Source organism: Rhineura floridana, chromosome 5, assembly GCF_030035675.1.
Source record: "Rhineura floridana isolate rRhiFlo1 chromosome 5, rRhiFlo1.hap2, whole genome shotgun sequence".
Taxonomy (NCBI): domain Eukaryota; kingdom Metazoa; phylum Chordata; class Lepidosauria; order Squamata; family Rhineuridae; genus Rhineura; species Rhineura floridana.
In genome coordinates, this window is record NC_084484.1 from 52,188,527 (window position 1) to 52,202,326 (window position 13,800).

General features: G+C 41.3%; 1 protein-coding gene and 1 non-coding gene across 2 annotated transcripts in view; one reads left to right on the forward strand and one right to left on the reverse strand.

The window, feature by feature from the left end:
* TMEM255B (transmembrane protein 255B) overlaps positions 1-13,800 on the forward strand; it is an 87,744-nt gene that overhangs the window by 11,377 nt on the left and 62,567 nt on the right. Inside the window, exon 2 of the mRNA XM_061629385.1 lies at positions 12,154-12,296. Within this exon, the coding sequence (XP_061485369.1) occupies positions 12,154-12,296 (143 nt within the window). The remainder of the gene's footprint in view (positions 1-12,153; positions 12,297-13,800) is intronic.
* LOC133386405 (U6atac minor spliceosomal RNA) lies at positions 11,473-11,597 on the reverse strand. The gene has a single exon (XR_009763149.1). It is a non-coding gene; the product is annotated as a U6atac minor spliceosomal RNA (small nuclear RNA).

The following is a 13,800-nucleotide window of genomic DNA, read 5'->3' on the forward strand; positions in this document are numbered from 1 at the left end:
ATTGGAGTCTTTTTTATGACCATGTGGCTAGAGGTTTCATGCAAAGAATCTCTTCCTGGGAAAGAGATTGAGGAAAGGATAGTATTAGAGCCCATATTGCTGTAAGGGGAAGGAATCAAAAGGGAGAACTTAAGCTGAAATACTACAGATCTCAGTAGACTATATTCAATAGACTGTCTTCAGTGCTATTACGAAATATCACTTAACGCATTTTTGGCATACAATAGCTGTTACACCTCCTGATGCTCTCCTAAAAATCAAGCACTGATCTGAAATATACTTGTTAGTTTGGGGAGGGGGGCTTCTGCTGGATACTGCTAATGGATTTAAATTTAAAAATTTCCTATTTATTTTTATGGTTGTTCTAAGAAAAAGACACAGACCAGAATGCAACTTTTGTCAAAAAGTGTCACAAATTGGCCATGCAAAACAAAGAAACAAACCCTAGTTAATAGATCAAAGATGACTCATGAAACAACAGATTTAAATAGAGTCCCTCTTGTTTCCACTGACCTTTTAACAAAGAACAGCTGGAAGAGGCAGAACTCTTGAGCAGAACACAAAACATGAAGAATAATACATATACATATTCATCCTAATCTTTACAAAAGAAAATGCAATGTTTTAAAAAAGCGAACTGCTCCAAGTTCATTTTATTTATAAATATATTTGTATACCACTATTTCATTTTCTAAAAAAAATCAAAACAGTTTACAAGAAATAAAAAACCATACAGTACATGCTATTAAAAATACAGTAAAAACAGCTATTGGTGATAACATGGGCATTAGCCTGTAGATGCTCACCATAACCTGGTCTTTCCTGACATGTTGGAAACATGCAGAACAATTATTTTACAGAACAATCCATCATATAGGGTTGTATTCAACATAGCACTGAGATCATTCTGTTAGCACAAGGATATTTGCTTGCCCAACAGAATGATATCCCCTCTCCTCCCCCATGTGCTCTTTTTTTTTTTTTTTCAATAATTTTTATTCAAATTTTCATAAAACATACAAGACGAAATCATAAAACATTCAAAGACAAAAAACAAAATCAAAAATAGTTAAACAAAAAAAAATAAAATAAAAAAAAAATAAAAAATAAAGAGTAAAATATTGACTTCCCATTTGTCAAAGATCAGATCAGTTATAAGTCTATAATATATAACAATCCTGTCTCTTAAGTCATATTATAAAATCACTTTCCTCCAATAGTTATCTTACTTAATCATCAAATCTCATAAACATTACTTTATTCTTTCCACAAAAAGTCAAAGAGAGGTTTCAATTCTTTAAGAAATATATCTATCAATTTTTTTTTTCCAGATAAGCATATCGATTAATCCATCTCATTACTAATTATGATAATCTTATTGTCATAACCATAGTCAAAATAAACATTTCAATTAATCCATCACATCAGAATCTGTTAGGTTCAGTAATTTCAGTAGCCATTGTTCTATTATCCCTATTAGTTCCATTTTCCATCTTCCATCTTCAGTAGTCTTGTTAAGTCCAGTAATTTCAGTATCCAATCTTCCATTATCAGTATTCCATAATAATCTTGCTGTCAAAGCCATAGTCATATAGTAAGAGTCTGATGGGAATTACCTCTATCCCAAATATTTTCTTGCCATCCATTCTGAATAGGTTGCTGAAATACTGCTGTAAAATCATATCTCTGTTCTTTTTTTCAAAATACACTGGGTCATCTCTTGAAAGTTTTTCCATTGTCACATGGCTGCAGTTAATTCCATAGATTTTCTCTATATTGGGCTCCATCACATCATTCCAGTCCAGAAGATTATCCATGCCATTGATAACTTTATCTCTAGAATCTTCATTAATTTCTTCAGAGATAACATTGAGTTCCAAACAATAAATTTTATTTCTAAAGTCCATAGACTCCAAATCTTTTTCCTGTTCCACGTTTGTTCCAATCTCCGGGGTCTCCTCTCTCACAGGGACCCCTGTTCCAGTCTCCAGGGTCTCCTCTCTCACAGGGACCCCTGTTCCAGTCTCCAGGGTCTCCTCTCTCACAAGGACCCCTATGTCTTTAATCTCCTGTGTCTCCAAACAATAGATTTTATTTCTAAAGTCCATAGACTCCAAATCTTTTTCCTGTTCCACGTTTGTTCCAATCTCCGGGGTCTCCTCTCTCACAGGGACCCCTTCCAGGGTCACCTCTCTCACAGGGACCCCTATATCTTTAATCTCCTGCGTCATTTTACTCAATTCAATTTTCAGCTCCTTACAACCCTGTCGCAGGTTTTGTTTCGTTATCTCAATCTCATCCATTATTTTCTGAAACATAGTTATTTCCAGATTCTCAGCCACTTTCTTAATTGCCATTTTAAAAGAAAAATATAGGAAAACCACTTCTTATTTCAGCAACAATTGGGTTAATACTCCAAACTTGGTGACATCACAGTATAAACAGAGCAGACAGCCTTATCTCTCCATAGTTAAGTAAACAAAATGCAGTTCCCAGGATCGAAACAATTAATGGCAGTCGTCAAGAAACAGATTCGTCAAAATAAAATAGACCAAAAAGAGAGTAGTCTCAGACAATATAATATTCTTCAAAATAAAAATCTGGAATAGAAATCCCTCTTCTGTGTATATCTTTAGAATGCAAATCCAGAACAGCTTTTTGCAACAAAAACAGAGATAAGCTATTAATTAGTGCGTAGCAGAGAGAAGTTATGGCTCCCCAGTGAGATGTCAAAAACCGATCAATCTGGCAAATCTCTTTTAAACAGCAACAATTTAAGTCAAGTAAAAGAAAAATATAGAAAGAAGGGTGCTTGCCTGTTAGTGCGTTCTCTCTTAGAAGATAAGATGAACGTTCGCTTTATCAGATAGAGCTTGCTGTTGAAAATCCGTCCCACCTTCGTCGGCTGGACCTCGTCCCATAAATTAATGAGATCTGGTCGTCCCAACAAAAATAGGCTTTGAGGTTAATCTCTTCGTTTCTCCCTACCCGGGAGAAGTTTAATCAGTCAAAAAAAAAAGAAAAAACTGACTGATATATCTGAATAAGCTTCTTTTGAGGCAGGAGCCCGTCTCAAAAGCAGGCACAGGCTAAGTCACCCTTCCCGGAAGTCTCCTCCCCCATGTGCTCTTGTGTGGGTTCTCCCAACCCTCCAGAGCAGCTTTGGGGAGGGGGAACAGTCCCATTGTGTTAGTGGGAATTCTTGCGCTGGCTTCTGCTACTGCAATGAGTTAGTTGAAAATGGGCCTTTGAGTTTGGAGCGGATTGTAGCCTGAATGTCCTATAGCTCTTTGCACGTGTAGGTTGATAAAGGTGATTTCATAATAAGACCTCTCTCATCCACGATTTAATCGTGGATGAGGGGGCTGATCTGGCATGTATAACCGAGACCTGGGTGGGTGAACAGGGTGAAGCTAGTCTCTCCCAACTGTGCCCACCTGGGTACTTGGTTCAGCATCAGGGTAGGTCTGAGGGCCGGGGAGGGGGGGCTGCTGTGGTCTATAGGAGTTCCATCTTTCTCTCCAAGCACCCTGTCCATTTAGCTACTGGCCTGGAGTGTTTGCACCTTGTTGGGTCAACGGGACAGATTGGGGATTCTGTTGGTGTACCGCCCACCCCGCTGCCCAACTGACTCCCTAACTGAGCTGACAGAGGTGGTCTCGGATGTGCTGTTGAGATCCCCTAGACTTTTAGTGCTGGGGAATGTCAACATCCATGCCGAGGCCGCCTTATCTGGGGCGGCTCAGGACTTCATGGCCTCCATGACAACCATGGGGCTGTCCCAATATGCCATTGGCCCAACGCATGTGGCAGGGCATACTCTGGACCTGATTTTTGCAACTGGACAGGGTGAAGGTGATCTGAAGGTAGGGAGTCTTACATCAGCCCCTTTGTCATGGTCAGATCACCACTTGCTGAAGTTTAGACTTACAGCGACTTTCCCCCTCTGCAGGGGTGGGGGACCTATTAAGATGGTCCGCCCTTGGAGACTAATGAATCCGGATGGTTTTCAGAAGGCTCTGGGGAGTTTTCCGGCTGATAAGGCTGGCGCTCCTGTCGAAACCCTGGTCGAACTGTGGCACACTGAAGTGACCCGGGCAGTTGACATGATCGCTCCTGAGCACCCTCTCCTGGGTAGAGCTCATACAGCTGCGTGGTATACTCCGGAGCTGAGAGCGATGAAACAGCATAGGAGACGGCTTGAGTGCAGATGGAGACGAACTCCTGATGAATGCAACTTTGCACTGGTAAGTGCCTATACTAAGTTATATTTAGTGGCAGTGCGGGCAGCAAAAAAACAACATTTTGCTGCCTCTATTCAATCTTCTATCTGCCGGCCGGCGGAGCTTTTTAAGATTGTCCGAGGGCTATTACATTCTGGCCCTAAGGACATGATAGATCCATCTGAAGCCCGTTGTAAGGAATTTGCCAGGCACTTCCAGGACAAAATTTCTTGCATCCGTCAGGACTTGGTCTCCAATGTTATAGCAGTGGATTTAAATGAGGCATCCGGAGCACAGTCTGGTCATGTTTTGTTGGATGAGTTTCAATTGGTACAGCTCGAGGACGTTGACAAGGTGCTTGGACAGGTGCATGCGACCACTTCTATACTGGATCCTTGCCCCTCTTGGCTGATAAAAGCTAGCAGGGTTGGCACCGCCGGCTGGGCCATGGAGGTGATTAATGCCTCATTACGAGAGGGAGTGGTCCCTGGTTGCCTGAAAGAGGCGGTGGTGAGACCACTTCTGAAAAAATCTTCCTTGGACCCAGAAATTTTTAACAATTACAGGCCGGTAGCGAACGTTCCATTCCTGGGCAAGGTTCTAGAAAGAGTGGTCGCGGACCAGCTCCAGGCACTCTTGGATGAGACCGATTATCTAGATCCATTTCAATCAGGGTTCAGGCCCAGTTTTGGCACTGAGACGGCCTTGGTCGCCCTGTATGATGACCTCTGTCGGGAGAAAGACAGGGGGAGTGTAACCCTGTTGATTCTCCTTGATCTCTCAGCGGCTTTTGATACCATCGACCATGGTATCCTTCTGGGGAGACTCGCTGATTTGGGAGTTGGAGGTACTGTATGGCAGTGGTTCTGCTCCTATTTAGCGGGTCGTCTCCAGAAGGTAGTGCTGGGGGAGTCTTGCTCGGCACCCTGGGTCCTCCAATATGGAGTTCCACAGGGGTCAGTACTATCCCCCATGCTTTTTAACATCTACATGAAGCCGCTGGGTGCGGTCATCAGGAGTTTTGGAGTGCGTTGCCACCAGTATGCTGATGACACGCAGCTCTACTTCTCCTGTTCATCCTTTTCAGGTGAGGCTGTCAAGGTGCTGAACCAATGCCTGGCTGCGGTAATGGACTGGATGAGAGCAAATAAATTGAAGCTCAATCCAGATAAGACTGAGATGCTGTTAGTGGGTGGTTCCCCTGACCAGATGGGAGAGGCTCAACCTGCTCTGGATGGGGTTGCACTCCCCCTGAAGGAGCAGGTCCGTAGTTTGGGAGTTCTTTTAGAACCATCCCTGTCACTAGAGGCACAAGTAGCCTCGGTGGCACGGAATGCTTTCTATCAACTTCGGTTGGTGGCCCAACTACGCCCCTATCTGGATAGGGAAAACCTTGCTTCAGTTGTCCATGCACTGGTAACCTCAAAATTAGACTACTGCAATGCACTCTACATGGGGCTGCCTTTGAAGACAGTTCGGAAGCTGCAGCTCGTGCAAAATGCAGCGGCCAGATTGTTAACAGGAACTCGGAGATGTGAACATATAACTCCGATTCTGGCTCGCTTGCACTGGCTACCTATATGCTTCCGGGCTCGATTCAAAGTGCTGGTTTTGACTTATAAAGCCTTACACGGCTTAGGACCACAATACCTGGTGGAACGCCTCTCCCAATATGAACCTACCCGTACTCTGCGTTCAACATCGAAGGGCCTCCTTCGGGCGCCCACCCAGAGAGAAGCCCGGAAGGTGACAACAAGAAAACGGGCTTTCTCTGTGGTGGCCCCCGAACTATGGAACTCTCTCCCTGATGAGGTACGCCTGGCGCCAACATTGCTGTCCTTCCGGCGCCAGGTAAAAACCTTTTTGTTCTCCCAGGCTTTTTAACAACATGTATAATTCTATCAATGCGCCCAATATTTCAGAAAGATTCACAGAGTTATCAATATGGGTGTCTATTTTAATGAGATTTGTTATCTTCTCATTGTGTAATTGCCAGAGGTAGTTTCTGGAGTGCCAGAAACCAACGCCTTCGTACGTATATAAAGGGCAGCATTATTCCTCTGAAATATTTGCTAGTGAGTGGGTATTCCTTGCTGTAGTGATGCAGTAGGTTGCATTCAACTACCTTTTACTCAGAGTAGACCTGTTGAAATTAATTACCATGACTAACTTAACTCTATTAATTTATGGGATCTACTCTGAGTAAAGGTTAGTTGAATACAACCCATTAAGTATAAAATTTAACACAGGCCCAGTGCAGGCATAACAATTAACCATGATATGTAGGGCTGATTTGCATGTAACATTAAGCCATAGTGGGCAAGTCCCAGTGAATCCAAGCAAAGCATTGGGCTTGCACACTCCCCCTTCCAATTCTTCCTTCCATGTTGCCAGATTACTTGCTAACCAAGCTGACTTCAAACCATGTGTTATTAAGCTGTTTGATTTAGCTAATCGTTCTTTGCTTAGATCAAAATCTTCATAGATAGGTTGGTTCCATTGTCGTACCGTTCTAACAGTTAGAAAGTTTTTCCTGATGTTTAGTTGAAATCTGGATTCTTGTAACTTGAGCCCATTCCATGTCCTGCACCCTGGGATGATTGAGAAGAGGTCCTTCAAGTACTTGAAGAGAGCTATCATATCTCCCCTCAGTCTTTTCTTCTCAAGGCTAAACATGCGAAACAGTCTTTCCTCATAGGGCTTTGTTTCCAGTCCCCCAATCATCCTTGTTGCCCTCTCTGAACCTGTCCTAGTCTGTCTGCATTCTCCTTAAAGTGTGGTGTCCAGAATACCATGGGGCACTTTGTCAAAAGCTTTGCTGAAGTTGAGATGTATTATGTCCACAGTCTAGCAGGGAGGTTACCCAATAAAAAATGAGAAGATTAGTCTGTTAAGAACAAATCTATGTTGGCTTCTAGTAATCACTGCATTGTTTTTAAGGTGTCCAGAATTTGATCCAGTACTCAAGATGAGGCCTAGCCAGTGCCAGATAGAGGGGATTGGGAACTAATATTTCATGCGATTTGGGGATTAAATTGGAAACTAATTCAGTGTTGTTGTTATGTGGTTTCAAGTCAATCATGACTTATGGCAACCCTGTGAATCAGCGACCTCCAATAGCATCTGTTGTGAACCACCCTGTTCAAATCTTGTAAGTTCAGGTTTGTGGCTTCCTTTATGGGATCTTGTTTGGCCTTCCTCTTTTTCTACTCCTTTCTGTTTTCCCCAGCATTATTGTCTTTTCTAGTGAATCTTATCTTCTCTTTATGTGTCCAAAGTATGATAACCCGAGTTTCATCATTTTAGTTTCTAGTGATAGTTCTGGTTTAATTTGTTCTAACACCCAATTATTTGTCTTTTTTGCAGTCCATGGTATGCACAAAGCTCTCCTCCAACACCACATTTCAAATGAGCTAATTTTTCTCTTATCTCCTTTTTTCACTGTCCAACTTTCACATCCATACATAGAGATCAGGAATACCATCATTTGAATGATCCTGACTTTGGTGTTCAGTGATATATCTCTGCATTTGAGGACCTTTTCTAGTTCTTTCATAGCTGCCCTCGCCAATCCTAGCCTTCTTCTGATTTCTTGACTATTGTCTCCATTTTGGTTAATGACTGTGCCAAAGTATTGATAATCCTTGACAAGTTCAATGTCCTCATTGTCAACTTTAAAGTGACATAAATCTTCTGTTGTCATTACTTTAGTCTTCTTGATGTTCAGCTGTAGTCCTGCTTTTGTGCTTTCCTCTTTAATTTTCATCAGCATTCATTTCAAATCATTACTGGTTTCTGCTAATAGTATGGTATCGTCTGCACATCTTAAATTATTGATATTTCTCCCTCAATTTTCACACCTCCTGCATCTTGGTCCAATCTCCCTTTCCATATGTTATGTTCTGCGTATAGATTAAACAAGTAGGGTGATAAAATACACCCCTGTCTCACACCCTTTCTGATGGGGAACCAATCGGTTTCTCCATTTTTCTGTGCTTACAGGAGCCTCTTGTCCAGAGTATAGGTTGTGCATCAGGACAATCAGATGCTGTGGCACCCCCATTTCTTTTAAAGCATTCCATAGTTTTTCATGATCTACACCAGCCATTCCCAACCAGTGTGCCTCCAGATATTGTTGGACCACAACTCCCATCTTTCCTGACCGTTGGCAATGCTGGCTGAGGCTGATGGGAGTTGTGGTCCAACAACATCTGGAGGCACACTGGTTGGAAAAGGCTGATCTACACAGTCAAAGGCTTTCCTGTAATCTATAAAGCACAGGGTGATTTTCTTCTGAAATTCCTTGCTCCGTTCCATTATCCAATGTATGTTTGTGATATGATCTCTGGTGCCTCTTCCCTTTCTGAATCCAGCTTGGACAAGTGGGGGGTAGATTGGGCAGAGGTATCCCTCTGCTTAGCTCTGTCAGCCTTTGCTGGCCTGTACCTCCATAGTGACTTTAGCATCATTCCGCTGTTATGGAGCTCCCTCTTCTGCTTGATGAACAGGTGCGTGGGTTGACAGAAGTGCCACCAGCGGTGGCGGCTAGTGGGAAGCCCTGAAAGAGGGTGGAGGGTGGAGGTGGTCTGGGATCTGTTGGATTCTGAGCTTGGCCCACTACCATCATGTGATATCTTCAGGCCTGATCTGGGCTTGATCACTATACCTGCTCCAGGCTGGCACAGCAGTTTGCCTCCAACCACGTCCCAAAGTGGTTCACACAAACAGATACTTTTTTTTTTAATAATGTTTTTATTGGTTTTGGGTAGAACAGAATATAAAACAAGAATAGTTTATACAACAATGAGAGAATATAGTTCAGTTGACAATAGGAGTTATGGTACCTATAATGCTCTAGGGAAGTAAGCATATATTAAATGCTTATTGTCCTGAATTGTTTTCCAGATAATTATCCCAATGTGGACCGCCAAATCTGACCATGCGAGGTTGGAGGTTTGCATGCCCCATCACTTTGACTAACAAAAACAATAAAGTTATACCATTGTTCATAGAACTTGTCTGCATCTGTTCCTTGTCTCATTGCTTTTGAACTATGTGTTAGTTTTTCCATAAGTGCTAATTTCCATATTTCCTGATACCATTTATGAATCATATGTGGGTCAAGTGTTTTCCACAAAGCAGCTATCACCAGTCGTGCTGCTATAAGAAGAAAGTTTGTCAAGGTTTTGTGTATTATTTTATTGTTGGCTTCATCAGCTATAAGTAGCAGAGCCAGAGATGGGTCTAAATGAAGGGATTGATTGGTAATCTTCTTGATTTCATTAAATACTTCCTCCCAAAAGGGAACAATCAGCACGCAAGACCACCACATATGATAAAATGTTCTTCTTCTTGGTGATCACTTGTGACCAAGTAAGATTGTCTTCCAAAATATAGTCTGTAACAATGGATCCGTCTGAATCTGTATCCACCACCAATGTACCAGAACATGACTAGGGGCTTCTGGATTTCACAGTCCTGCACGCATCGCCATTTGCCAATCGCCATGGGACTTTTGGAAGACGCCTGTGGGTGAATTTGTTTTATGTGGGGAGATCGGTGCACCACGATCAACACACAATCTTGACAGAAAAAGGCTTTGATCCAGTGGCATGGATATCACGATGACTGGAAGCCTTTTATCTGCTGCAGCCTTCATCCGCCTTCACAGCCATTGTAACAGACACATTGTTATGCTCCGCCTGTTCTGCCATTGAGGACTTTCTTGGATCGTTCATTGTCTGGTTCCTTTCCCTTGACCTTACCGCCATGAGTGACCCTGCTGAGAGTACATTACTCCCGACGGCATCGCTTACAGGGTTCACTGGAACACGCAAGCCCACTCACCACTACAAGGTGACGATCCAGCGAGGGGGATAAAATGCACCTTGCTTCCCACACCCTCTCCAACACAAGGGGGAGAGCTTGGTATTGATTCTATGTAGGGTGTGGGGAGTGAGGTACCATCTGAAAATCAGCTTCACTGCATTTTCATGGATCCTAGAAGAAACAGATTTGAAAGGGATTCTAGTCCAAATACCATTCCAGTCAGATTCACTGATGTTTTGACTAAGGTCTTTGTCCCAAGGGGCTTTATGGTTTATAGAGGAACCTACTGTTGTCTCTAGTAATATGCCATATATTTTTGATAATGCCCCCTTGCCATTTCCCCAAGACTGAGCAAGGAAAGATTCAAAGGGTGTTAGGGGTCTTGTCACTTGCTGGATGATAACTGGCATTGTGATGAAATGGTGAATTTGGTGAAGTGGAAACCAGGATGTTTTAATTTCCTTGAGCTGAGATTTTAGTTGGTCAAGCGTTTTGGGATGGCTACCTATGTAAAAGTCTCTAACGTGGTAAAGATCCACCTTGTCCCAATATTTGAACTGCTGAAATTTATTCCTTTCGTAAAACATGGGATGATTGAGAATAGGGGTCAAAGGTGAAATCGGGGGGTTAATTCTGAGCGCCAATTTTTCCAAAGATACAATTTTAAATCCAGAATAAAAACAGAACTTTCATTACATTTTAAATAGTGCAAAAAAGTTACTAAACCCAGCATGAAATAAACATGACCATACCAAAAGCTCTCACACAGATACAGACTAGCAATTAAAAGTAACAGAAAAAGATAAGGCCCGCTTTAAAATGTTGGGGGATAGAGGCTGTCTTAAATTCACACAGAACAGAGATGGCCCTGTTCTGTTATTTTTTCTGCAACAGATTAATTATGTGTGTATGTGTTTCTAGTGGAACTCTGAAGATTGCTTATCTGAAAAGCTGCCTAATTGAAAAGCTCTGGCCAGGAGCTCTTGGTTCTTTGATTTTTCTGCTTTAAGAGTTGGTGTGGAGTAGTGCATAGATAGCACCTAAGCTACATGTGATTCAAGAGATCTTTGTATATTATTCCCCCTGTGGCTAATACCAGATTCAATAGCATAATGTAAGTTGGGAACAATGTAAGGGGAAAGTGTTATGCCTCCCAGTGAAACTGCTATGATCCTGCTCTTCACCAAACTGATCACAGATCTCTGGCACATTTTGTTTTGCCGTAGACCAGGGGTTCCCAAACCGTGATCTGTAGACCACCAGTGGTCTGCAAACTTCAATCAGGTGTTCCGTGGCTTGTCCAAATTAAACATTCATGTTAATTTTTAATTGTATTTTTATTGCATCTTTTATTTCTTATATTTTATTTTATTTTATTACATTAAACTGAAATTTTAATTGCTGACAGTTTATGCTTTTTTGAAAATCCTGGATAGATGCCATGAAGTAAGTGGCAATGCCTTAACCATATGTGTGTTGTACTGGCCACAAGAACCTCTTCCATCCTTACTAAGGGGAGTGCTAACCTCTCTTTTCATACAACACTTATATTGTATTTTATTGTATTTCAATTTGAATTCTATGGAATGCAAATTTTAAAACAATAAAATACAAAATGACAAATAAAAGAAGCAATACAAACACAATTTAAAATCATATGACACCTAGCGCAGAGCATTACAATTGCTACAACAGGCAGAAAAATTATTAAGTGGTCCACCAAGATCATCAGCAATTTTTAAGTGGTCCATGGGGGGAAAGGTTTAGGAACCACTGTCCTATAGTATTGTGCTAGAGTGTGGAAGCATCCATGCTCAAAGCCATGTTCACATATGAAGTCAAGACTGGCCCTATCATTAGGGAGGAGAATAAAACAACTCCCTCAAATGACAGATGCAGGGAGGTGAGAAATGGTTTTGAGGTGTTGAAGGGCAGATCTGTGTGCTATACAGCCTGATTTGCATGCTAGAGAAAACTGTCCTGTCACCAGCATTGAAATAAGATTCAGGTGCCAATCCAGTTCGCTTCTGTACATTGAATGGAAGAGGGTGCCATCTTGCTTTTCTGCATATGTTTATAATATATGTTATTTTCTCCACAGGACACTTTGCAAAAAGAAAGAAAACTTCTCTTTGGTTCACAGTCTCTCTGTTGGTAGTGTCTATTTTCATACTGACCATAGGCCTTGCAGCTACCACAAGAACAGAAAATGTAACTGTGGGAGGTTATTACCCAGGAATAATTGTAAGTGAAGTAGAAATTATATTTTAGATTTTTCATGTATTTAGAACGGTGTGCCATACAATGAAGTAAACATTGTCAAGTCAAATAAACAGTAAGAACTGTAAACCCTATTGAGGAAGTAGCTGGTTATCCCAATCTAAATATCTGTGACAGTCCTGTGATACCAGTGTGACATCATGTTTTGGAATATAATGCAGCCTCTGACCCAGGATTATCTGCTTAACAAAGTTTTCATGGAATTTGACAGCAACCTTTGCTCAAGTAATGTTAACCTGACAATTCGTGTGAGGATGAGTGAAAGTACATTCTGAGTAGATTAGAGCAAGATGGATGGATACAGGACCCCACTGGAAGCATTGTTAGGAATATTAATAACCTATCTACCTTCAGTTCCAATTCTCTGTCATGAGTAATATTTCATGGAGAGAGTCTAAATGACCATTCTTTTCCACTGTGTTTAACATACATAGATTTATGATGCATTAACTTGGGGAATACAAAACAAGCTCAAATTCATATATCTGTGTTGAAAGATAAGGTCTCATTTATAGCATCACATAAAATGTTAAAATCCAAAAGACAAGGTGCGAATAACCATACTTGTGAGAAATTTTAAATAAAAAAAAATCTGAACTCCTGATTCCTTCTTAGCAGTTTCCAGGAATTTAGGTATTTTATTTAATTAAAATTTTTCTTCCCATATCTTTCATATATTAATAACTGTGGTTGATCCTGTATATGCAGCTCAGTTTGCATGGAGCATCCTTAAAAAATAGACTCCCTGGCTATCTATTATCTCTGATATGATTTTAAATGTTTGTATTTTTAGTATTTCAAACAATTGGTAGATTTTTAAAATAATTAAGAATGGTTTACTATTAATCAAGAACATGCTTAGTACTCTTTTGCCAAAATCAATACGTACAACTTAGAAGTGTAATGGCCACCAGCTTGGACGGCTTTAAAAGAAGATTAGACAAATTCACGGAGGACAGGGCTATCAATGGCTACTAGCCATGATGGCTGTGCTCTGCCACCCTAGTCAGAGGCAGCATGCTTCTGAAAACCAGTTGCCGGAAGCCTCAGGAGGGGAGAGTATTCTTGCACTCGGGTCCTGCTTGCGGGCTTCCCCCAGGCACCTGGTTGGCCACTGTGAGAACAGGATGCTGGACTAGATGGGCCACTGGCCTGATCCAGCAGGCTCTTCTTATGTTCTTATGTTCTTAAGTGCTTAATTTTGTTTGGATCATGTCTTGTTTTCTAAAGTACGTATTCCCTAAGTTCCACAATCATTTTTAATTGTAAACAGGCATTGTAAATATTATGAATTGTTCAAGTATTACTATATAGACCCAGTGGCTTTAATTTCTTTCTTTGTTAGCAAAATTGAACTACCTTTAGATTTCAGAAGTTAAAAAAAAAAACCAAAACAGTTGCTAGAACCATACTGATTTGCTGCAGAGTAATGTTCTCAATCTCTTAAACAGGGTTAGGAGATGAGATC